This window comes from Copadichromis virginalis, linkage group LG15 (assembly GCF_057382275.1).
Source record: "Copadichromis virginalis isolate Kocher_CV1m ecotype Utaka linkage group LG15, C_Virginalis_male_GT1.1, whole genome shotgun sequence".
In the NCBI taxonomy this organism is placed as follows: domain Eukaryota; kingdom Metazoa; phylum Chordata; class Actinopteri; order Cichliformes; family Cichlidae; genus Copadichromis; species Copadichromis virginalis.
Window position 1 is genome coordinate 39149336 of NC_140632.1, and position 27590 is coordinate 39176925.

Below are 27590 nucleotides of genomic sequence, written 5' to 3' on the forward strand. Positions count from 1 at the left end.
ATGTTGTCATTGTGAGCTAAAAATAAATGGCTAAATGATCATTTGTTTCACATATAGTCATATCACAAAGAATATGCATCTGCTTAAATCAAGTTCAAGTCAAATGGTTAAAAAATAATTTCACACACAAAAAAAGAGCTACCACACTGGGAAGGGTGAAGACAACTGGGTTGCCCGGCCCGGCCACGAGGTGTCCCTTATTTATTTTTCAGGGAGTTGGCAACCCTAGCTAGAATGGACAATATCATGAAAGCTAGTTCTTAAGTTGAAGAACTACATACAATGTGAACATATTGTAAATTAACAGGTACTGCTACATGGGGGAAATGACGTGCAGTGAGGTTGTAGTGACGGGACCGCGTACGCTGTGAGGATGCTGTCTCAGCTACCTTTACTCTCAAAACATCATGAAGTAACAATGAAAAACTCCTCTTGAGTGCTCATTAAGTCAGATGTTGCTTTATCTTGTAACATGAAGACTTTTATTGCAAATAATATTGATTTGATAAAAGGGACTTGTTAATACCATTATTGAAAATAATCAACATCCATTACATTTCATATGGAATACTAGCATGGTTTTAACTGCTTAACAAGCAACCAACATAACTCCAGACTGTCACCAATGTGCCACAATAATCATCATGACTCTGAACAGCAGTTGTTTTTAGTTTATCAGCAAAGTCGATCGAAAGAAATCACAAACAAACATAGCCTGGCAATCTGTAAGAGGTATGTCTTTTTAGACCAGGTTTATGAACCAAACGTTTGGAAAAAACTGCTTCCAGTCATAAAAAGTATGAATATCTGTAAAATGCCCACCTCAAAAACACAGGTTAACTTTGACATGCAGCACAACCATACTCTCTGCACATCGTCAAACACGCAAGTGTGTGAAACTATGACTACACACTGGCTCTAAAGATCAAAAGGTATCATATTTTCTCCAAATATACACACATTGACTCTGTTCTATAATACTGTTATATTGGTTCACACCCTCTCTCTTTCAAAAAGTAGGTAATTTGATTGCAAACATTGTTCTTTTAATGTACTTAAATCAACAACAGTTATGGCATCTAAATGAACCAGACAACATTATAAACTATGCCATACTGTGCCTCATTCAAATAAATGTCACATATTCAGTTTTACATGTTTCAAATGTATTTTTTTACACTGTTTTTATAAAGGAAGAGAATAAATATACGTCTGACCCATTTTCATTATACCTTAACATTTAAACAAGATCATATGGTGCAGTATTTTTATAATTTGTAAAACAAGCTGATAACAACTTTAGTACAAACAATAAAAGAAAGAAACGGAAAAGGAAACAACAGAAAAGCTCAGCAGACCTCAAAACAAATCACCACAAAACATTCAAATAATAATGTTTGTGCTTTAAGTCTTTTAACTGCGATGGCTATTTTTCTATAGATTTGCAGTTGCAAGTTTGCTGTCTTAAAATACTCTGAACTTGAATGCTGTTAGTCCCTCCACTGTTCGGTCCAAATCCGAACGCGTTATTTGGACCGGAAATACTGCATTTGTACAACTGACTTATTTGAAAATACCTGCAGGAGCCATCGGTTGGATTTGACTGGATATAATGCCTAATTTAACAGATAAGTCAGCTAATTGTTCATGAACATTCAGTCATCAATAATACGTCAAAATGACAAATAAGTTGTGTCATATTGAGATTTTCTCCAAGTGTCCTTTCAAAAAGAGGGTAATTTAATGTCTATGGTACTATTAAGGCATCACAGTACAGTTTCTCTGTTTCAACCATGAATTAAGGATACGTGAGGATGAATATGCCACGCTGACAGCCTTGTCTAAAAGCAAACACTGATTTTAAGCCTTGAAAAGTTACAGTTTCTGCTGTTAGGCTGAATTTAAATGACCTCCGATGCACACTGATCATCTCTTTGTTAACCTTGATCATCTTGGAGAGGGCTGGTAGCACCTTAGGCCATGTTTGTTTGGTAATGAGCATCTTCTCTTCATCATGAATAACATGAAAAAAAGTTAAAGTTGCAAAAGGTGCAATTATTGTAGGTTTTTTGTAGATTATGCACTTAGCCAAATATGGCTTTGACTCTTTATTTGAAGGGGAAAAAAAGAAAGTGGGGCATATTTCTGCATGTAATTCTCTGCACTGGAAAGGAGAGTAATAAAATGCAGTGCAGCAGAACGGTGCTTTCCCAGACTCCATTATCCAAGTTTCATACCCAAAGTTGGGGGCGAAAAAACCGATCCTACAGTACGGAGCTGTGGGTTTTCTGCCAAAGATGATCAGTAGGTACGCAGCGAATTCAGAGACAAAGTGCTCTGCCCTGATACCTACTGGAGGTGGAGCGCAAACTAAAAAGAAACTCAACTTGGGCCTCGCCTTTTTCCTAACTGCAACAATTTGTCATATTCTTCACATACACTGACTCGCTGAAGAAAAAAAAGCAAGACAAAACAGAAGGAAAAAAACAGAGAATATACTTTTTTATTTCTATTTTCAAGAAAAATGTAAACATGGGGGCGGCGATGTTCCTCCTTTCATAGCGTACAAAGTCATGGTTTGTGTTAATGCTCTTGGTCGAATGAGAAAAGCTGGTCCCACTTTAAAACAAAAGCCTACGCTATATTAAAATATAAAGATACAATACAGTATATTTTGCTACTTTTGACGGCTGCCTGATTGAAGCGGTTAGGCAGGCATAGTAACTGAAGGACCCATTTCAGGATACGGCAAACACACCTTGAACACTGTTCATCCATCTATTGAGTAATCGTGAGTAATACAGGTCCTGAAAACGCCCTGCCTTTTTTTTTTATTATTATTATTTTGTTGTTGGTTTTTTGTTGTTTTTTAACTGTTTTTTTTTTTTCAGAGCGCACTCCATGATCAAAAATTGTATTGTTAGGAATCTAAATGTCTTTCCTTTGTTCAACAGCCGGTAATACATTCAATACAACATTGGTATGGTAATTCTTTGTACTGAGAGACTTTGCGGAATTGCTTCTTTTTTAGTCGTGTACAAAAATGGGTGAAGATGTCAATTTTGCGCCATCGCCTCGCAGGGACAAGATGCATGAAAGGAACTCATTTGAAAGGTTCGAGGGGTGGGGGAGGGTGGGGCTGTTGATTGGTGTGGGGGTTGGGGATGAGTACTGATTCACAAGCTGGTCAATCAATCAGAAAAGGAAAAAAAATAATAAAGAGGAAATAATAATAATAATAATAAAAAACATCATAGTATTTACATTACAGAAATTTCACCAAATAAGAAAATAAGATTAAAAAAAAGGAAAAAAAAACATTTCCCCACACAAAAAGTAACGCTGATTATTTTCCCACCACAGCTCAACAAACTGTACCAGATTGGATTCCAGCCATCAGCAATGTCAAAAAGGATTCATAAATGCTCTCGACAGTCATTGTGTCTGGGCTGGCCTCTGCTAGTACACGCTGATGAAGGAGGAGAGAGCCATGACCAGGTACCGGCAGGCCAGCGAGATGTGCGCACTTCCTGTGCTCCCATAGGGTGCAGTGTTGGGCGCTGTGGGCAGGAAACAAGAGAAGCTCTGATTAGTTGTGATTGCACTTTCACTCGCTGCACTGACCATTTTCAAACCCCGCGGTCAACTTGGCGTGGCGCGTCCAAATGACACAGCAAAAATGGCAATTACTGTACCGCTGCCACTGATTCCAGTTGGCTTGTGAGACAGAGTTAAGCTCTGATACTAGTAAAAAGGCTGCATTATAATCTCATGAACAACTAAATGTAGTAAAGCTATCAGAAGAGATTATTACCACACATGAACTCACAAGACTTTTAGTAATTTTCCTTTTTTACAATAGATAAAGGAAAACAGGACAAGCTGTAAAAGATAAAGACATTAGAAACACTAATAAACATATGCATACATAAGTAGTTTTACATACGCATTTGCACACCAATGCATTCATACAAACATATACCAATAGACATGCATACATACTACATTAAATAAATGAGTGGATACAAATCTGAGTATAGTTACATAATGAATTATATGAGATGAAGGAATTAAAGTGGAAGGAATTTGTTGGGAGGGTCTTAAGAAAAAATTCTAAATTAATTAATAAAAAACATTAATGGGAAAAACAGCCCACAGATGAAAGAGGTGGTATCGTCCAAGTCAAAAAGATATTAGTCTCAGTAAAATGGTTGGTGACATCCAAGACTTTCCTTAGACCAGCTCTCAGTTTCCTCCAGACCTGGGGAGGGAGCCCCTGGGAGGGGGCCTGTTGATGGTCAGAGATTAGTGTTCTGTAAGGAAGTCAGTAAGTGATGTGGTCAACTACATGTTGCACACCTCTGAGACTATCCTGTCGGGCATCTCAAGATATCACAGCACACTTTGTGGGGCTGAAGGCCAGTTTGATGATGTGTCTTATCTTGTTGGTAATTTAACTGATCAGCAACACAACCAGAAATCAAGCCCCAAATGGCTGAAAGTTAACTCAGATCAAAAAACATAAAACAAAGTCGACTTCTTTGTAGAGCAAATTTAAAAACAGCAAATGAAGAAAAATAATCATCAAAATCAATCAATCAATGACAAGAGTGAGTAAAATGTTAACGCCATATTATGTAACTGAGTTGAATGTTAAGTTTTTCCTGACACATTTATAGATCACTGATCGTGTGACCATCCAAAACTGTCCTGACACATTTACTACTGTTATAGTACAACACTATGAGCCAGTAAGTTTTTCACCCACTGGTGTGAACTTTACCAGTTCTTTGTACCGCACTGGCTTCATAAGGTATTAAATGTAACATCCAGAAGTGACATCATTACTGCTGAACTCAGAGGAGGTTCTCAGAGGGAGATCACTGCAACATTTATAGAAGATGAGACAACAGTGAGCTGAAAACGCCACCATGGTCGCATTTTTTCTGTTTTATATTCTTCTATTTTGTAATCTAGTTTTTTTCCTGTGCTGCAACACCTGTCATTTAGAAGCAGACTGCAGCGGGCATAAATGGTTATGCAGCGAGCGGTGACGAATGCGTCGCCCATAATTGCGGCTTAAAGCAGTAATAGTCAACCGAGACAGGTGTTGGTGTGTTATGCTGTCTGATCAGATCACTTCTCCGAAATGAACGAGGGCGTGTACGACCTGATCGACAGCTGTTTTATTTTCCTCTTAGTGTTATTGAACACTCGGGTGGCTGGACACACCCAGAGGGTTTTGTGACATCATCTACAGCTCCCTGACTCCCTGCAGACATTCTGACCTGTCATCACAGGAAAAGTGCAGGTGGAATAATGACATTAGTGATGTTTTAATACAGTCACATTAACTAGAAAACAATTTTTCCGCATTTGGCAACTGATTGCAAGTAGTTATGTTGACCTGCTGGTCTCCCAGATGTTAAACGGCCAACACCCTCACATTCTAGGTGAGGGTGTTGCAATCACCTTTCCATTGTAAGGTGATTGTGTGGGTCGCAACCCGTCTCTTTTCAACAGGTCACATGACTTGAGCGTACCCATTGCCTATCTCACTTTGCAGTTGAATCCCCTGCAGCAACAATGTCAACACTTGTGGAGAAATGTCTGAATTTGTGCTCCGGACCTGTGGCTGGACTCTGAATGTAAGTAGTTGAGAATTTATGTGTATGTAGAATGCAACAGATTTGACTGCATTCAACTGCAGACTGCATCTTGTGTATGTATATATAAAATTTGGCTTTTTTATTAAAGCAGACAGATATTTCAGGTGTGCCAGCTCTAAATGTGTATGCGCTAAAGGTGCGGCCAGATTACAGTTTTCTCTTTCCAAATGTAATATTTCCTCCAATAAACTGGCACGAAACTCCACTGGGACCTTATGGTTTTAACAGCATTTAATACTTGAAAACAGTGGTGCACCAGCACATACTGCACTCTGTCTACCACTACAGCTAAAACATTTAGTAAATCCAACTTTAACCGGACATACAGTTCAATCAGGAGTAGCAGCACCAGAGTCCAGAAAAAAGAGAAAAAAACCTTTCTTCCATCTCATCTATTTTTAGTTGAGTGTCAAAACACTTATTCCCCCTTTTCCCTCTTTCAAATTAGTGGCCCAAAAAAGTCATCAGTGGAGAACAGTTGAGGGCTGAACAAGGTCTTTTGTAACATTGCTATTGAAGGAGGCTTTGTTTTGGCTTGTTTGTGTTTCTCTGAACAGCAGACAGCCACAGTAATATGAACAGGTCTCTCCGGAGAGCTGCGTCAGGCGGGCAAAGAGGAAGAGGGCAGCCTTTCATTTGGAAAAGGGCTACTCTGCCTCCTCATCACAGGCACACTCTTAGGTTTTGGCTCAATAAAGCACACCTCACAGGTTACAAAACAAACACTCCATCTGCACACACACACACACACACACACACACACACACACACACACACATATATATATATATAAACCTGCATGTACAGGTCACATGCATGCTTGCACAAAGAAGTGGGCAAAGCAGCACAAACAGGCTCTGCTGCACCAGGGGAAATCATGTGGTGCACAGCCCATATCAGCAGGGTGCCTCTTTACACAGCCATGTAATTAGTTCACAATGTAACTCCTCTGATGTGGACCTCACAAACACACAGCCCAAAGTGAATGACGACAAAACCGAACGCGCAGACATACCACGCAGAAACACAGATTCCGTCGCCAACATATCGAGCCGTTTTCGTGGCGTTTCAAAGGTCAGAGATGCATGATCTGCAAGAATCTCAGCCCCGGGTAGTGAGGGCCATGCATTTATTCAATAAGAACCTGCAATGGTTGCCATTAGAGTGTTACATGAACGCTAGTGTGTTAAAATAAATACAATGATGCAGAGATTGATCTTTTTTTTCTTGCCGACATAATAGCTTGTTATTGACAATTTTCACAGGAGTTGTGATGGAGAGAAAGGGAAAAAGCCACCCCGTTATCACCTGATATTTTCAGGTATTATTTGTCAGCGCTGAAGTTGTTTACCTATTAGAGTGAAAACTATAAGCTTGTCTGACAGATGGAAAGGGGAACAAAAAGGGGAAAAAAAACAGTGAACAGAGGTGCACAATTACACCGATCCGCCACAACATTCAAACCGCCCGGTGAATATGGTAAAGGTACACCCCGGGCTGCCAAAACAGCTTGGACCTGTCAGCGAATGGACATGGGACCCAGGGGGTTGTCCTGTGGTGTCTGGCGGCAGTGGGATATTGGCACCAGATCCTTTGGGTCCTGTGCAGGTTTGGGCCTTCGCAGATCAGATTCAACCCACAGATGTCTGATCGGGCCGGGATGTGGGGAGCTGGCCTGGAGCCTTTTGCTGTTCTCCTCGAGCCATTACTAAATAGCTTGTGATCTTTTTCTGGGGAAGCGGTGCATATCCAGGCCAGGATTCCATCGTCTTCTTTTGTCTTTACGAATGCAGATAAAATAAGATAGTTGATGACTTCAGCAAATACCTTCTCTCCTTTTCTTTTCATACGTGCTCTTTACTTAGCGCAGTCAAAGCTTGCCTAGATGTGATTGGTTAATAGATATGCAGAATCTATTTATAGAGATGAGCCAGGGGAGGCCGGTGTCGTTGAAGTCTGCAGAAAACGTTTAGGTCGGTGGTACGTGTCGAAGTAACATCCCCATAATTGCAAAGACCTGAGGTTCACTAGAAGGACCTTCTACTGTAACAAGACAATCAGTGTTTTTCCACCTTTGCTGTAAGTAGTTTTAATGTGTCTGATGTGCGATGATATACGGTTTATGTCTGTGGTTGGCCGGCGTGAGCCGCAGACCCTCCCTCTTCTTTCTCCTTCTCGCCTTTCTTTCTTTGTCTCCCCTTTCCACCTCTTTCTCTGTCTTTGTATCCGTCCTCTCTCTCTTTCTCCCTCACCTCCTATCCAAAGTACAGGATAATGACACAGTTTTCCTGGGCTGCGAGAGCGAGCTGAGAAATGGTAACCATAGCAACAGCTCCTGTCCTGCTCAGCCGGCCCACTGCTGCCTGCGCCTCAGCGCGCAGCATTGTGCTAGCCATGCTAGCGAAATCATTCTGGGTGCTGTTTGTGTTGCGTGTGTGTGTTTATGTGTGTGCGTATAGTGGTAGCGGCGGTGGGAGGGGGAATAGGCAGATGTCACTATTTGCCTTCTTCAGTCTCTCATCTCATCAGAGTCAGTGTAGTTTACGGCTCAGTAAATACTGCAGTAATCACATTAATATCTTGTGCACAAGTGCTTTTCGTGCAGCAGTTCAAAGAGCTCACGAAGTAATTAGTGGATCTCTGCAATGACTAATGTTTACTGGGCTGAGAGCATAACAATAAACCTCTCAGTACTTCAGGAAGGGAAGTGTTAAGTGAGGTTGAGGTATAGTCAGAGTTACCGGTCCCTGCCTCCTCTCTGTGCTTGATTTTGGGCTTGTTTAATATCTCCCCATGTCACCGCGAAAAGCCTCCATTGTTTTGACTGTGTGGGTTGTAACTTGCCATTTTAATTAAGTCCCCAACCAGGACCCGCCTGCAATACTATTACTCTGCTTATTACCATGAAGGGAATGGAAGGAGAAAGATAGAGACAGACAGTGCAGAAGAAAGAGCGATGTGGGGAGAAGCAGGGTGAACTAAAGGAGGAGAAAGCGGGGAGAAAAAAAGGACAGTGATTGAAAGGGGGGTGAAAGTGAGGCTGAAACGGCAGCAGCGGATGCAGGAGGGCGGGGGGGCTGACTGAGCTCTACCTCTTTGGGGTTTGAATTTAATTGCCATGTACATCAGCAGCAAGCTACAATGAAGTACCAGAATACCAGACAATATATCATAGAGAAACCAATAGTGTCAAGGATGCGCAAACGCAGGGAAGACAAGCAGCGCTCCAAAGGGAAGAGGAGCAGAGGAGATAAGTGGAGATGAAAGCGATATGCTTCAATTACTGTTTTGCAACAGAATTGAAATGAAAAACTAAAGCCTCTCCAGCTGTAGCAAGAGTCATATGAAAATAACAATCCCTGCTACTCTCCCCTGATTCTGGACTGGAGCCATTAGCTGTAAATAGTGAGCTGGAGTATGAAGCACTCTCTCTCACTCTCTCGTCCTTCCCTACCCCTTATCTCTCCCAAATCTCCATCGACAGCAGTTTTGTCACCCACATATCATATGCACAACAAATGCTAAGGCCTCGAACTTCAGTCTCTGTTGACACAGATAATGAATCATACTGAAATCTGCAACTGTGGCACTCAATGCAGGCTTTGTATCGAGTATTATCTCGAGTGCTGCGCTGCACTGTAATTTGCTGGAATGCCATTGTTTATTAAGTAATAGGGTGCTTTTCATTATGCTAACCTATTCTTCCCCGCGTCCTATCTTCTCCCATGACCCTGAATTCATTCCCCCTCTGCCATCACGAGGACCTTTCAATCGTTTAAATGTACCTCGAGGAGCTCGGAGGCTTCTGGAGGAGCTCGGAGAAACACAGGTGCGTCCTTTCTCACATAGCATAATGAAAAACATCCATAGTGTGAGGTAATTGGGCGGCTTTGCAGACACAGGTGAAGATCTATTCGGGAACGTGGGCTATCTTTGCTGTTGGTCCCTTTATAGTTCATATCAACGCTTTAATCAGTCACCTGTGCAATCTATGGAGCCTTTGAATGAACTGAAATCCCATCATCCTACAACACAGGCACAAATGCAGAAACAAAAAGTTTAACCCGACCCTACTACTTTTCAGCTCTTTAACCAACACACACTGGTACTTTAGGCTTCCTTTCCTTGAGCTTTATACTGTATACATTCAATAAAGCACATGAAGGAAGACAAATCGAACAAACGTGCATGTTTTTGTATTGGATGAAGTCTCCAATCTATTCATTTGTCTTTTATTGGATTCACAGAGTTGGTTGTATCCTCCAAACAGCCTGTCACTAGCGGCACACGGACGGCAGCCAGCCAGGCAACATCCCAATCCCCCTGTGGACGTGGCTTCAGAGATGGGCTCCTCTGAGCAGAGGGTGTGGGAGGGGTTCAGTGTCCTTGACCATCAATCAGTGGCCTCTGGTCCTTCCCCCACAGCTCCCCCGAGAGACACCAGATGAGACACTCCTGAGCCAGAACTGATCCTGTACACGCCATGCTGTAAATCGGGCTAAATCCCTCTACACGCCAGGTTCACAGCAGCCACCAAGGGTGTTTTTAACACAGTACTGCAAACACTAAAAAGTAGGGTTTTTTTCCTAGGCATCATGTTTGGTAAAGACTTTAAATGTAAAATAATGCAACCCTTGTGACATGTGACGAGGGGATGCCGCACCTTCAAAGAACGCGTCGCGCCTCGCCGTCTCCTGAGAGCTTACACACACCGAGAGCGTACAGAAGGCGATCAAGACATTTTCCATGCCTTACCTCACTTCAATCCGCTGACGGTGAAATACGCTCCTCTACTTCACCATTCATCTTGTACCCTCCTGCCTGTAGCGGGCTGCCATATCGAGTCTGTGCACAATTGACTCACCGACCCATCAGTTCACTCATCCATTCCTTTCTCTATTCCTTCTGTTCTTGTACAAGCAAAATGTTCATCATGAACAGATACGATGTTCAAAACTCATCACCTCTGTCTCCCGCTATGATCATCACACACTGCCGCTCCACAGAGCCCTCATTCACACAGACCTTCGAGCTCATTAGCCCCACCAATCATTTGCATTAGTGCTAGTAATGAAAAGCCTCCATTAATAAGATGGCCTTCAGAGATCATTTACCCTCCTCCGCCTCCCAGTGCTGCCGTTTCCTCACCCCTCTCCCCCTTCCTTCTCCACATCGTGGTACCTGCCAGTTATCACCACCCAGCAGAATGCTTTTTGGGGCTGGCTCTAATAGCTCCTCTCAGCATCAGTATCTGACTGGAAAACGAATGAGCAGGAGACGGGTCACCTGATAGCCCACTGAGTGAGCCGGGGGCTCTCGATTGCAGGCGGGCTTTGGCCTTCAGCTTGACTTAATCAACACCTCTGTGGGGTATCTGGACACTTAAGAGAGCCCTCAGCGCAGTGTGAGCTGGAGGAAGGAATCCCAACAGAGAAGACATTTCCGGTGCTCTCCGCAGAGATACTGTTGCTTGTCTTCACTGATCGACCGCTCCCTCGTACAGTCTCCTCTTTCATCCTCCTTCTTATAGCGCATTTACATTCATTTTATCTGCACTGAGTCAGGTATTTGAGAGAATCCACGATTCTGAGTGACCTCAACGTATGTTTATTACACCTATCAATTCAAGGACATGCTTTATGCAGGAAATCAATGAGCTTGCAAATTGTGTACTTTATATGCAAGCCTGATGGATAAATCTCCATTTTAAAATGTTTTATGAATTTTTCTCTTTTTTCCATCCCTCCTCTGAATCTAGAGGGTAAATTCAGAGCAGCATGTTCTGGGAATAAACAAGAAAACGCAGTACAGTGTGGATTGATAGTTTAAGCGAGCGCTTTTAATCACAGCGTTTTCTAAAGCATAATTACTTCATGACTTTGGCTGCTCCCGCTAAATCTGTTTAATGTTAGAGGCTTAATAAAATGCACAGGGACACAAACAAATGGCGTCAGCATGTAGTGGGTTCATGCAGCTCCTTTCTCCTCCTCTCGTCTTCTCATTGTCTCCGTAATAATCTCCTATTCACATGTGGGTCTCTCGCTCCCGCTCTCTCTAATAATTCCCCGTGCCCCCTTTTCTCCCTCACATTTTAATGCTTATCAGGATTTTATTTCTGTGCAAGTCCTGGCTGCAGGGCCAAGGATTTCGCTGAGTCAGGCGCTGCTCAGCTCCAGCATCCCTGCGATGACAGCGACAATCTGGCCAGTTATGAAGAATGTCTTACGACAAACGGCCTGTACTTGCATCACCGTTAGCTCCTCCATCGATAACATCTGATCTGCAACTGGGAGGCAACTCTTTCTTCCTGCCTGTTCTGTTCCACTCATCTCCTTCACCTGTAGCCTCCTAAAATAGCAATTCCCTGCTGTTATGTATGTGGAATTATGATAAGACAGCTCCCTTTTATCAATTTTCATTATGGTGCTGATAAAATGGCAGGGCTGGATGTAGAGGGTTAAGTGCATTTTCCTCTTGATGGATCTAAGATAGCTTTATCACTGCAGACTGCCTGGTTATCAGAGTTCACCTGGGGCTACTTGAACCGTACTGGAATTCGCTCCCGCTGAGCATCTCGGCGCGGGCACACAAGCTGCAGCAAGAATTTGCTCAGATGGTCATACTATATACAGAGCGATCCATAATTTTGTTCACATTTACCTACCCTGAGCTGTTAATTGATTTCTTTCAAATCAATTCGGTGGTTTACAGAAATTGTTGGACCAAAAAGGGCCAAATCAATCGCCAAGTGATTAGCATGTGCAGTGGATTATTCCTAGCTGAGGCGCTGTGCGAGGATGAGGATGAGTGGACGGCACACGCAATTCAATGAAGGCACAAGCAATATGTTTTTGTTAATTATTTCTAACTCAAAGTCTGCTTTAGATAATGTACGCCCACAGGCTGTGTGAGTGTCACACATGAAATATTCCTTTATTACGCCAAGACAGAACCCGAGGCAGTGAATGCACTCCGGTGTCTACTCCCCACCTTGCTGCTGACTGCCTGCGGGAGGTTCAGATAAAAGCTATAGTGTCCTGAAGTGAGCACCATTGATTCAGAGGCATATTTTATACAGCAGTTTGAGACAGTACAGGCAGTGCTGATACAACACCAGGCAGCCGGGTCTCTCTGCATGTGCCTTCCTTTCCTTTCATACACAGGAATGTGTTCAGCGGTTCACAGTTCAAGGTCTCAGAAACAGATATAAAGTTCTCTTGCCACAAAGTCCTCGTGGACAATGAAACAAACAAAACAAAACAGAGCCGCCGTGCTACTTATGTGACCCCCGTGACACATGTAGCTTTAGGAGATTGCAGTCTGGAATGAGAATGAATCCCTTTTACACTGAAACCAGAAAACTAATTGCAGGGTTGTTAATTAATTCTTAATAGCCTCCGTCTGTCGTCCTGGAGATGGGCTGCACTGGAAAGGCTCAAAACTAATTCACTAATGTCAGCTGCAGTTAATTTGGGGGACTGTATTTAAGGCAGAATTAAGAGTGAATTTGACGTGTGTCTCTGGGATGGTCTTCTTATGACACGGAGAAGGCGGTGTGCGGGGAGGAATTGGAAGAGTTGCTTCTGTGTGTTACACTGATCGTCCGAGGGTAATAATGAAAATGTCACATGTTAAAGCAGAGATAGACGGTGTTTTTTGTACATGCTACAACTGTGCTTGACACACATGAAAGGAGCTTTAAAGTTATTAATATTATGAGAATTAAAGCTAATGTAGTAAAACACATGGTGAGTAGCTTGTTGTCAAATGGTTGTAGTGGAATTTATTTGAACTATTTAAGCACTATTAAAGTACTAATTAGTATTAGATTAGTAACTCGAAGAATATACTGTAATAACTTCATGCTCATGCATTTTAATGTAGCTTTCATATAATCCCCAGAGACACCTGAAAACAATCAACCTCAGTCATGCACTGCTTTCGTTTTGGGGATTTACTGGTTTAATCTGTACCAGTGCAATGTGCAGATGTCAGATATGTGCACTGAGATAAAAGGCAAAATCTTTTGTCCTGAAATTGAGAGATATTTAGTAGCATTAAATTAATGATCTCAGTGCGGCTGTCCCATATCATATGGTCCTACTGGTATAGGTTTTTTACGTCATATAAAAGTATCGAATCAAGATGATATAGCAATGCCAGGCAGTGGACACAACAACAATTCAAGCCCAGGCATGTCTGACAGTGAGAGCTGTGTGTCCCCCTCTGATCACCATTTATTAAAACATGCGCTAAACTGTTGAGTTACAAGGTTTAGTTACTTTGTTAGTTACTGTCAAAGCATTAAGCAGTTAGCTTTACACTTTAACTGAAAATTACCAGGGAAAGCCGACACAGGCGCGTTTGTCTTGCGCTGTGCTACTGGATCTAATGCTGTGTCACTACTCTAATGCTGCTGCTAGAGTCACCCTTTGATTTAGGCAGTCTGTCATCAGTGGGTCATTGGGAAAGAAGGATGGAAAATGTCCTCCATGTTGTTAGCGCTAATAAACAAATGCTGGTGCCCGCAAGCTGCAATCACCGATAATATGCTGTTCAGTACTTGTTTTTCTATATCACTGATCGAGCTGCAGTTGGAATTGTTCAGAGAAGAAACATTTACGAGAAGAAAAGTTGAGGTGGTGTGAGGCGGTGGGGAAAAAGGCAGCCAAATAAAAACAATGACTTGTGTTTAAAAGTTGCATCAAATTCTCTGTCAGCGCATTTAAACAGAGTGCAGGCTGAGCTGTTGCTTTGTGTTTACTGACAATAGCTGTGCAGCAGTCCTGGATGTTTAGGTTGTATGAATAAAAGGCAGACAATATCTCCTCACACTGCAACGTGTCAGATCCCCAAAAAAGCCCTCAACTCTTATCTGCTCCTTCATATCCTCCCCCTCTACTCCAAATCCACTTTAGGCTTTCCTCTGTAGGCTTATCCGCTCTGCCACGCTGACGCTATCGATGTGCAACTTTCATGCCTGCATAAATACCATAACCGATGATTGTGACACATGCTCCTTGCTTTTGATGTGAGACTACACTTGGTGAATGTGGCTCTCAAGTCTGTAAGTACTACTCTCCCTGCCTTTGTTTTCCACATGAGGTTAAACATTATTGACTGGAATCACTGAGGGGAATGAGTCTGCGTTTACCGACAAATTGGACTGGTGGATTGACCCCCGGTTCAACTCGGCTTGGTTTCAGGAGCTGAAAATATCAATACATTTGGTAAAATGCACACAAATCTCTCTGTCGGCAGAAGCAAAGCAGATGGATTCACATTTACATACAGTATTCATCAACAAGTTGACTCACTGGTCTCATGACAGGGGATGTCAGTATGGGAAATGTCACTACAATTATACTGCATTCATACTATTAAAGGCAATTATAGCCCAGCATAAAGGGTAAACCAGCAGCAGCATATAAAAGAAGCTAATATCGTCTGTCTAGAAAAAAACTGATCAAAGTTCCACCAAAATGCTTTTCAAAATGCTTTTTTATTGGTTAATCAGACCCAGCATCCAATTACTAAGTCCCTCCATCACCGTTAATTTGTGCCTGTATAATGTGTGTGGAAAAGAGCAGACGATTGAATGTGCACTTTTCCATCAAGGCTACATGCAGCGTTAAAGCACTATTTCCAAGAACAGGAGCAATCTAACCCAAGAAAAACACAGCACATTGAAAATATATCTATCTTTGACAGACACGTGATGACAAAACAATCATCCACACTTGTTAAAAAAGCAATTCCAACAAGCAGTCCTTACGTGATTACTGACGACTCCTGACTTAGTCTTGTCCAACACCATTCAACTACTCAGTGAATCATTTCTCACCTTAAAAAACTGTCAGTTTCCAGTCCCACATATTCCAGAATTTCCAGAACTCCTCAGACTGCAGTGATTTTTAGCGTAAAATATCCTGACATACATGTTATATCTCTTAATAATTCATGTGAGTCTGATCAACAAATCCAAAGACAAGACAAACAATGTCTTAATATTCTGTCAGTACCACCATTAGGTGGGACACTGTATGTGCAGGACCAGCTCAATTCTCAAAGACACAAATATTTGAAAAATCAGGCACTGTAGTTTTAGTTTTAATCAAAGAGCAGCGTATTCTTCTGTGCACTTGTGAGCATTAATGGATACTTATACAGTGCCATGCTCATTGTAACAAGCGACCGTGTCAGCCAATAAAAAAAAATTTATAATACAGTGGAGGCAATAATACAAATTGCTGATCAGACTTTAAATCGACAGACTGAATTTGCTGAAATGTATCAGGAACACATTTGGGTTTTTTTTCATTCCTGGTCCTGTCAGGGTCCTGGGACTGGGCGACCCAGGATCCCTGAGCAGTCATGTATTATATTATTATTATTATTATATGTATTTTGGTATTGCTGCTGCTCTCCTCCATGATTGTAGATGTGAGTGTGTGTGTTTATGTCTGCGGGGATGCTTGGAGGATGGAGCTCAGCCACCTGCAGGCCTGAGGGGTGTGGCCCTGCGGAAGGACTGGCCACACCCGAAGCCACACACCTGCCGCTGATCAGGGCTCGTCGGGGGAGCTACTTAGGAGAGTCTTGGAGCTCCCACCGACGCGGGATCATTGCATGAGACTCCACGTTAGTCACCCTGTCTAAGTTTAGTCAGAAAGTGTATGCCTGCCATTTCTGAGTGTCCTGACAGCTGCGCTATTGTTTCCCGCAGGAAGAGCGTGGAAGGCACGGAGAGCAGCGAGCACCGGGGGGTGCTGACACGGGAGCAGAGAGCACACGGACTATTCACGGGAGACACGACACGGGAGTCTGGGAGAACACGGGGATTTATTGTTACGTTGTTTTCACTCTGTAAATAAACACTGTTTGTACATAGAGCACCGCGCCTGGGTCCTCCTTCCCCACATCCCCACGGTCTGCCAGCCAGACCGTGACAGAATGATCCCGCCACTTATGGACCCAGCGGTCTCCGGGGAGAGGCTCAGGAGGGAAATTATGGACAAAGTGTACCGCATGTGTGAATTATGGTGGGAGAAGCCTGCGGAAGGTTTGCGTCACACCGTGGAGAGGCGGCTGCAGGAGATGCTTTTTAAATTCCCCTGGCTGGTGGACTCCCTTAATGCGGTGGTCCTGGACTTCCTACTTTCCACCCTCCACCTCCACTCTCCTCCTCAGGCTGCCCACCAGCTCGGACAGCTGGTGGATTCACTGCCTGAGACGCCGGCCCCGACGCCGACACGGAAACGACGTTCGCGCCGCCAGCGTTCCTCACCGCAGCTAAATCCCCAGACATCTCAACAGCCGGCTGTGGTGAGTCATATGGACAATTCATCGTCACTCACCTCAACTGTTTACTCTGGGGCTATGTTTATACGGTCAGCTGCCCAGCCGGTAGCCAAAGCGCAGCCCGCGGCCCAGCTGGTCGCTGTACCTCAGCCTATCGCCCGGCTAGTGATCCAGCCGTCACCTGCTGAATCATCCCCCGCGACATCTACCTCACCGCTTACCGTTTCATCCTGTTCACCATCCACATCACACGCTCAGCCATCTTCTCCACCAGCAGCAGCCTCCATTCCACTGCCCACTCCAGCGGCCTTGTCCGGAGAGAGCGACCTTACCCGCGTCCAACGCCTGATGGACTGGGTAACTCACACCACCAACACAAGGGCAAGAGTGGTGGGGTTAAACGCCATCGAGGCAGTCCTGGAGGGAAACCCCTACCTCGGCCAGCTCAAGGGAGTTTCCGCCTGCCTTTGCACCCTGCATAAAGCCCGGGGGGTAGTGCAAGCTCGGGAAACCTCAGACTTCGTCCAGCTGCAGCAGGAGCTCAGCATGCCCGAGCAGGAGCTCAGCGAGCCGGAGGAGCCCGCACCGTCAGCATGAGACTCCACGTTAGTCACCCTGTCTAAGTTTAGTCAGAAAGTGTATGCCTGCCATTTCTGAGTGTCCTGACAGCTGCGCTATTGTTTCCCGCAGGAAGAGCGTGGAAGGCACGGAGAGCAGCGAGCACCGGGGGGTGCTGACACGGGAGCAGAGAGCACACGGACTATTCACGGGAGACACGACACGGGAGTCTGGGAGAACACGGGGATTTATTGTTACGTTGTTTTCACTCTGTAAATAAACACTGTTTGTACATAGAGCACCGCGCCTGGGTCCTCCTTCCCCACATCCCCACGGTCTGCCAGCCAGACCGTGACAGGTCCGCTTTCATGTTTCTGCTTTTTTGTCAATGTTTTGTCATGAAACAACTTTTCTCTTTGGTCTAATTGCAGATACTTAACTTCCTGGGCCCTTTTCCCACCTGTGTGATTACCTAATTATCATCTTATTCTTCTTGTGTTTGTAGTCTCTGTGTTACTTTTCCCCTGTGCTGACTTTTATGTCTAGCGTTCCAGCCATTTCCCTCATGTTTTCCTAGTGGTAATCAACAATTGTTTCTTGTGTTTTTGTAAATGTTAAAAATGTCTCTGCCAGATTTTTTGGACTGTTTGCTGTGTACCAGAAATCAATCTGTAGTAAAAACTCTTTATTTAGAACTGCCTTGTGTTTGACCTGTCCATATGTGTCCACACAGTCACTATAAGGGTAACATTTAGGCTGAGAGGTATTTATCCAAAAAAGAAAAACACGTCTGTTCACCAACTTTATAACACAAATATGCTTTTAGGTGTGCAGACATGGTCAAAATGACCTGCTGAAGTTCAAAGCGTGCATCAGAGTGGGAAAGAAAAGGGATTTAAGTGACTTTGAATGTGGCACGGTTGCTTGTACAAGCCCCAGCTTGTCTGTGTAGTTCAGAAACTGCTGACCTACTGGGCTTCTTCCACACAGCCATCTCTAGGGTTTACAGAGAATGGTCCAAAAGGGAGCAAATATCCAGTGAGCTGCAGTTTGCTGGGTGAAAACACTTTGTTGATGTCAGAGGTCAGAGGAGAATGGCCAGACTGCTTCGAGCTGATAGAAAGGCAAAAATAACTCAAATAACCACTTTATACAACCAAGGTGTGCAGAAGATCATCTTTGAATGTTCAACATGTCCAATCTTGAAGTAGAAGTGCTATAACGACAAAAGACCACATTGAGTGCTACTCCTCTCAGCTACAAACAGGAAACTGCGGCTACAATTCGCACACTAAAATTAGACAACAGAAAATTGGAAAAATGTTGCCTGGAATAATGGGTCTCGATTTCTGCTGCAGCATTTGGATGGTAGGGTCAGAATCTGGTGTAAACAACATGAAAGCACAGATCCATCCTGGCTCAACGGTTCAGGCTGCTGGTGGGGATGTAATGGTGTGGGGATATTTTCTTGCACACTTTTGTCCCTTTAGTACAGCCGATGTTGTTTAAATGTCACAACCTACCTGAGTATTGTCACTGACCAAGTCCATCCCTTTATAACCACAGTGTACCCATGCTTCCAGCAGGATAGCACACCACGCCACAAAACTCAATCCATCTCAAACTGATGATGAAACATGACTTAGATGACAGTAAGCTCACTGTACTCAAATGGCCTTTACAGCCACCAGATCTTAATACAATTAAGCATGTTTGGGATGTGGTGGAATGGATCCATTCCATTATGGATGTACAAAAAAAGGGCGTGGTGGGTGGGCAGGGCAAAGTCTCAAAGGAACGAAGCCAAACGAGGTCCTACCCAGCTTTTGCGAGTAGCTGGTGAGTGTATGTTGTTGCACAGAATAAAAGATGTCATTGTTTAATATAGTTATCTCTTATAGCAAGTTAAATCTGACACCTATCTGTTCCTTAATGACATCTGACAGATTAATGACATATGTAGCTGCTATTTTAATTCTTCAGATCCAAATTTAAAATCCAAACTTCGTTTTTTTTTTTTTACTTTATAATTTCAACTTTTTATAGTTCTTGCACAAAAAGTTTGAATATTACTTTTTTAAGATGTTGAATTATATTTTCTATTTCTTTCTGTGAAGCTTGTGAATAAAGTGCAAAGATATGATTGACTGTCGTGCTATGAATAAATATTAGTGTTTCAGGGTGGCGGTTCCACAATAACAAAGAGAGAACACTTCTAACGGAGTCCTGTAGGACGTTACTCACAGAATATGACCTACTGCCAGCAACCAGGGCTCTACAAATAACTGTGTTGCATAACACTCTTTTCTAGTTACTGTTAGTTTATCAAATCTGTATATTTTGACAAACAGGGTGTCAGATATCAGACTCGGTTTAATATATGCCTGCAGCACTGATCCTTAGGATATACTTGAAAAGAACAGAATGAAATTCTCGCGTCGTCTATCACTTTGTCTCGTCTCTACTGTGGTGCAGAATAAATTAAGGTGTGTAGCAAAGAAAGGGTTTGCCAGATATCAAAACACACATCAATCATCCAAATGCCAACAAACAATCAAAAGACACACTAGTGTCACTAGTGATATGCAAATGGACAACTCTAGGAGAAGGCAATATTCGTCTCATTCTGTGCTAACATTCCTCCCTGTGCTGGTGAGAGGCATACGGGCTTCCTTCCAGTCATTTTCTGCTGTTTCATGTTGGGATACGGATCTGTGGCGGCCCACGGGGAGCCACCCACCATCACTGAGATCTCCACATGCTAGATGGCATTAGGAATAACAAATGTTAAGCAAAATGGTCTAATCCTCCCGTCTCCTTTTAAATGTGCTCAGACAAAAGCGCCTGAGATTCTTTGGTGCTAATTAACAGTGTCAGCGGTGACAGGACTCAGACTCGTGAGTAGCTCAGCCCATTGATTGTTTCAAGCACGTTATACGGGGTACTTGGATAATAAAGGACCGTTTATCACTTCAGAGGCCGTTACGACCCTTGGTGCATTGAGTCCTGAGATTATTTTGCCAAAGGCATCTCTCAGCAGCACGTTCATCGACCTTTCTTCATTATTAGTCGATGGGAAGAGGGTGGATCCTTGTCAAAAGCCCTGAATAACTCATCAGTTTCAAGGCCAAAGGAAAAGTAAAGGGTTAATGGTTTCTGTTTGCGTCCTTCGAGGCTTTACCCTTAAGCTCTTGCATTTCAATTCCTCTGTTTCATGGGAAGAAGAACTGAGCGCAGGAGAGTGGGGAACTGAGATAGCAATGAGCTGTGCGGGATGCAAAAAAAGTTGTGTATGCAGGGGGTTTGATTTGTCTGTGTGTGTGTGAACAAAAGCGTGTATATCATTAATTGTCAGAAACAACCCCCCCAGCCATCCAGCGCTAATGCATCCATCCCTACACTCACCACCACAACCAAGTGGGAGCATACTCAGCATATACGTGCTTATATACTGTGTGTCTCCATATGTGTGTGGGGGCTGTTCTGCTTTATTAGCCATAACACAGAGTGAAACCACTCCAAGTTGTGCAGAAAGCCTTCAGTACTGGCAGAGAAATGACCACTTTTTAGCGATGCAGAAGATGCCAAGCTGCTTAGAAATCGAGCCGATAGAACTAACCTTATTTAACGGTCAGACATCCAAGCCATTTCCCCAAAGAGGATGCCATTTCTGAATGTCATGACCTTTTCTAACCGCGTTTAAAAACCTCCAAGGTCTTCAAGGTGTGGTTTGTCAATGAAAAGAATTTAAAGACTATCGAGGAGGGGGTAACTGACGGAGAGGCGATGCAAATGCTCCGCTTTTAATGGGCGCTTCAGTATAGATACTGTCATTTGTGGATGGGATGACAGAGAATTTTCCAGAGGCTCACGACAGCAATTGAAACGACGCGCGTGGGCTTGATGAACTTAGGAGAGGGTCCAGACAGTTTCAATAACATAAAAGACAGAAATGGAAAAGAGCTTTAGGGTTGCCTCTGTGTGTGATTTAGTGTGTTTTCAAATAGACAAGAGTAAGTGCTATTTAATGGGTGATGGGCAGTGTGGGTTGGTTTAAAGGTAGGTGAAATTGTCATGAAGAGAGGGACTCTTTGTCCAGGCCTCTCAGAGATAATTGTCTGAAAGAGCAAAAAACAAAACAAAAAAAAAACCAAACCACTCCACAGCAGTTAATCCTGAGAGGGCAGAGGGGCAACACTGAAGACATCAAACTTGACAAAAAACAAATTAAAGAAAAGATGAGGGAAAGGTGTCTGGAGTGTGATTTGAGAGGACTATGGACTAAACTCTTTGCTCTGTCATAAGGACACCCAGTATGGGTCCACATAATCGATAACACCGTGTCGTTGAAGGTGAAACAAGTGCAGAAAGTCACCGGGATTCATTTAGAAATCGTTCACTGTGGAAAAGGAAGCAAGGTGTGCAAAGCCCTACTGAAGAACAGCACTAGTGAAGCCTCCTGTTACATTTCCTCCTGTATGATCATGCATACAAAGTAGAAACCAAGTACATTTAGATCTGTTTGTCTCCGGGCTGCTGTGATTAACAGGGGTTGAGTTCTGTCTCAGTCAAAGCTATATGAAATGCAAATCAGTAGCCAGTACAGTCACATCTCTGATGGCTGACAAGCATTTTCATGCAAGTGTTGTAGTAGGACTTAGAGTTCAATTTACAAAGTGAGCAGAGAACAAAGCTGAGCTGAACTCAGGTGAGCCCCGAACAAATCTGTTACACCCACAGGAAGGTTTCTTAAGGATTTCCTCCTTTTCCTCCTGTACCAAGGTGCAACGCAGTGCATGGATGAGAAAAAAGCTCGAGGGGCCAGGGTGATATCAAACTGACTGGACACTTTCATAGCTTCCCTTATCAAAAGTATGCATCATGTGTATGCATATGAATAAACTCAGTTACATTTGGGTGTGTAACACTTTGCTAGGAGCCAGCCATAGCATTTGCAAGTCAACACAACAGGAGTATTAAATGACCAATTTTACATCAGCTATTTTGCTGTGAAATAGCAGGTAAATAGAGGAAACTCTTTTTACAGCAAAGCGCTTTCATTATTGTCATCGCAAAGCCTGATGATGGTAAAGACCTGTTTACCCACCATTTCATGCCAAAACTGCAGTTCCTGTTAAAACCACTTTGATGAACACTTTATATGTGAACATTATAAGGTGTTGTGTTTCCCTCCTCTCATCCCCGACCGGTTGCGCCAGATGGCTACCCCTCCCTTAGACTGGTTCTGCTGGAGGTTTCTTCCTGTCAAGAGGGAGTTTTTCCTTCCCACTTTCACCAGGTTCTTGCTCATAAGGGGTCATCTGATTCTTGGGGGTTTCTCTGTATTGTTGTAGGGTCTTTATCTTACAGTACAAAGTCCCGTGAGGCAACTGTTACTGTGACTTGGAGCTTTATAAATAAAACTGAAACTGATTAAGATTAAGGCTGGCATCATAGGTAAGAATAGCAACAATGTAACTATCTGATAACTCCACTGAGAGACTGTTTAAAAGATAAAATGACCACATATGAATGTTTGGTTTATATGTGGATATTTGAAGAAGATTGTGGAGATTATTGTGGAGAAGTCCACATTGCTAAATATCTGGTAATTAACAACTTTATGTCATTTGAACCATCATACAGCCTCCCTCGAAACAGCAAGTAGTTAATAACAGAGGTGTGGACTCGAGTCACATGACTTGGACTCGAGTCAGACTCGAGTCATTAATTTTATGACTTTAGACTTGATAGCTGACTTCATCTAACTAGCATATGTTGTCCAGGCTACGTTGGTGATACAGTTTTTTTTAATGTGTATGATATTTTTGTCATGCGATTTTAAAGCTGGTCCTACAACCGCATCCAAGAATAACATGCAGCTTATCTCAGAACTGTCGGTGAAAATTATTCTTGGAGCTAGGTTTAATTGAGCTGCATTTTAAAGAGGTGCAATTTCACAATTTGTGTATATTTTCTAAGTTCACTATTTTGTCATGTGTTGAGAAAAACACAGATTTTAAAATTACATGGTCTAATATTTACATTTAGCATAACTGCAACATTATTTTTTCGTTGTTTTTTTTTAAAGACTCGAAAGGACTTGAAATTCAAAGTTTCAGACTTGTGACTTGACTCGGACTTTTACACCAGTGACTTGAGACTCGACTCTGACTTGCCTGACATTACTTGAGACTTGACTTGAGACTTGAGGATAAAGACTTGAGACTTACTTGAGACTTGCAAAACAATGACTTGGTCCCACCTCTGGTTAATAATATAGATTAGCCTTTGTTAAATGCATAATGCACAATATCAATATACACAAATTAACAAAATATGGCTAATTTATTGTGGAGAAATGCAACTAAAGAACAGCAGGAACATTTCCCTGCATCACTAATCTGCTTGCTGAATTAAACAGGGGAGAAAATTATTCAGCATCAGACCTAACAACAACAGAACAGCAGCTAAAACGCATCTCCATATCATTATGCCTCTATGTTTGATTTATACAACTGAAGCCAGTCTTCAAATAATGATTTCTTTGAAAATTTTGGATGCAAGGGTTGAGCATAGGTTTTCTTTTAGAAGCAGTGGGCACAGTATCTTTACTCCTCAGGCTTCTTCCTCTGCCAATGTCAGCAGGGGTTTAAATTGGGCAAGCGAGGAACTGTGTAATTCCTAGCACTTATCATGGAGTGACATATAGGCACCAGTCTCTCTAGAATTTAAATACAGGGGAAGAAGACATGTCATGGGTGGGCAGAGTTCCTGAGGTTTATCGGGGCAGTTGGCAACGAAGACAAAACCACCCTGGCACGATCACATGACCTGTAATCTTGCAGAAGACAGCTGTCACACACGGACGGGTGACAAATTAAAGGGAGAGCTGACATCAAGTGTCTTAGCAAGGTGTTGAGCCACCTTGTGCTGCTAGACAGCTTCAGTGCCCCTTGGTACCGATTCAATAAGTCTCTGGAACTGAAGTGGTGGAGTGGAAAATGCATGATTTTAAATCATTTTCATACCTAAGCCATTTAATTAGACTAACTTTGTATTGATTTAAAGTGACCCTTCCCTCTCTGGGGACAAGTAAAGCTAAATCGCACCAGCAAAATGCGCCTCCAGCATATTAGAGCCACCTTATCGCCTCACCGTCGTGGTCAAAGGTTTAACATTTATATATCTGCAAAATAATACAGACATGGAAACATATTCTTGAGTAATCTCTCATAGTGTCTCGTGTTTTCATCTCAGACTCTTAAAAAGCAATGGCTAATTTTAATGTGACAGTATCAGTGCCTGCGGATGGGGATGCAGTGTTCCATTGGCTCTGATTTGCTTCAATAAGCCACTTCGGTAAGTGCCTGTTTAGGGTCATCATTAAAATCCCAGAGATGCCAAAGCAGAGCTGTTATAACACAGTGAAATGCAACATTGCAGACAACACAGCATGCACTGGTGAGCACAGCAGCACGCTTAATTGAGCAGGAACAGCGGTAAGTGATCAGGGTTAAATTTAAATGCCTGTGTTTTAGATTCTGTGAGAATAAACTACAGGACAAAGACAACTGCTCAAACACCCAGAGTTTAGGAATGACATCTGCATGAGGCTTTATTGGATTAGCAGGAGTATGCAGCGTGAGCCCGCAGGTCTGCGGATCTCTTAAGCAAAGCTACTTCCTCAACTCGTTCCTCAAGAACCCCAAAAGTGAGCGTGATGCAGCGAAGAGCCTCCTGAGAAGTGAGCGAGCCTGAAGAGCGCATTTGCTATATTTCCAAGGGCAATGACAACATGTCCAAAGCTTTCTCTCCATTACTACTAAAAGTGTTCTCTCCTGTACCTCAAAATTATGCCCATTTAACTCTGCTGAAGAGTGCACTCACCAAAGATGAGAGAGAGGGAAGACCTAAAGCACTGCACAGTGTGAACCCACTGCAATCTACAAATTGGCCAGAAAGCCATCTTTTCTGATTTACCGCGGCCTCTACTGTAAGTGTGTGGCTTTCTTCAATCATCCTCCTTAATGCACTAACCATTAGAGTCTGTCCAGAAAGAGAATATACCCTGGTGTCTCAATTATAGACCAAGACTGAATCTCTACAGCAGCCTTTTGTGGTCATAAAAGGAAATGACTATCCATTTTCTGCTCCAGCTCTCACACAGCAACGGCACGGTCCTGTCTGTTGTTGGGAGCGCCAAAACTCATCTTTCCAACTGAATTGTCTTATTAATCACCCCCACTGCAGCGGTGAGAGTGCCAATTAAAGTTGGAAAGAGATTTAAATTGACAAAAAAACCCATTTTCAACGTCCCTTTAACAGCAGCTTCCCTTTGTGGTCCTTTCTGCTTATTTGCAGACCTTTTTACTCAAGAGCAGGAATGGAGGTTTTGTAAATACAACATCAAAAACTGGGAAGGATGTCGCGGACCTGAAAGCGCTACAATGCATAATGTGCTTTGATCTTCTGGGTACAGCGTAGAGATGTGTGAGATTTGGTGATCTGCAAACTCTGAAAAGTTATACCAGAAAAAAAAATATAAGTGACAGCGACAGGGATAAAAGCACTGCCTCCAACAAGAACTCAAATACGAGATGGGAAGAAACACATGAAAGAAAGAAGATTCTTTGGCACAACTTAAAAACTGGGAAAAGGCTCTGACAGGTCTCAGTTTTAATATCCACCTCCAATATTATCATTGCAAATACAGAGAAATATCCATGAAAGATGAATACAGGGAGAAGTCTGTAAAATAGTTTTCTCGCTCTTCTCGAGACAGTTGTTTAAGTGAGCGCCGCTGTGTTTCTTCTCCGTGTGTGTGGGACTGACAGCATGACCAGGTTTGCATTTAATGGCCGGCACTCCTGAGGAGATGCAAAATGGGAGAGATAATCAGAGGCAGAGAGAAAAGCGGTGCATGTGGGAGCAAGGGAACAACGCTGTGTGAAAGAGAGGCAGGGACAGAGAGACTCGGTGAGAGAAATGTGGGATAAGTAAAATAATCTGCTGACAGAAGGGGAGGGCAGCACGGCCATTTAAATCAGAGACTGACAAATAGGTGAAAGGCAAGCCTGAAAATGAGTCTTTGCAGGGGGCAGAGGGGAATGGTGAAGGTTAAGGTCCATGAAATATGGATAATAATCTGTTTATGTAGTTAAGATAGGGAAGAGGAGAGGTAAAAAGCCCTTTGTGTGAGCTGAAAATGTTTTGGCAATGCTGTCTGAGAGCCTAGAGTCAGAAAAATATTGCATTACTGCTAAAACAGGCTCCCTCTGAGACGTCTCCAAATTTAAAGAGTTTAAATTTAGTACACGTGCGTGATTGCAGAACTCTAGCTTAGACTGTACGATTATTTGTATGATTGCATAATTGCCTTTGCAGTGCATTTTCTCATATATATTATATATAAATCATTTGACTATGTCTCTCACTCATATTCTTAGGTAGCACGGTGGACCTTACTTACCATAGGGGACCCTGGTTGGGCTACTTAATGCATTTAGTCGTGGACATGGTCAAGACAGCCTGCTTACGTTCAAACTGAGCATTAGAACAGTGACTTTGGCAGGGTTGTTGGTGCCATACGAGCTGGTGTATCAAAAAATGCTGATCTGCTTGGATTTTCCCACACAACCATCTCTGGGGTTTACAGAGAGGGTATAACGAGGAAAAATATCCAATGAGCAACAGTTCACTGGCTGAAAATGCCTCGTTGATATCATAGGCCAGAAGAGAATGGCCAGAGATAATAGGAAAGTAGCACAAATAACCACTCGACACAACCAAGGTATGCAGAAGATGATCTCTGAATACAAAACATGTCAAACCTTGAAGTAGATGGGCTTCGGTAGCAAAAGACCACACCGAGTGCCGCTTCTCTCAGCTAAAAAAAGGAAATGGATGCTATAATCCGTGCAGGCTAACCAAAAGTAACAGAAAATTGGAAAAAGCCCAGTCTGGTGAGTCTCAGTTACTGCTGCAACATTCAGTAATAGGCTTAAAAACAACAACATGAAAGCATGGATCCACCCTGCCTGCTACCAATGCTGTAACAAT

At 43.0% G+C, this 27590-nt stretch overlaps 1 protein-coding gene across 2 annotated transcripts in view; it reads right to left on the reverse strand.

Moving 5' to 3' along the window:
* Nucleotides 1-459: 459 nt before the first annotated feature.
* The window catches only part of negr1 (neuronal growth regulator 1), a 165906-nt gene continuing 138775 nt past the window's right edge, over nucleotides 460-27590 (reverse strand). For both annotated transcript variants that reach the window (XM_085433304.1, XM_085433305.1), the window contains one exon: nucleotides 460-3560. In XM_085433304.1, coding sequence (XP_085289430.1) covers nucleotides 3460-3560 — 101 coding nt within the window. In that variant the 3' untranslated portion in view covers nucleotides 460-3459. The remainder of the gene's footprint in view (nucleotides 3561-27590) is intronic.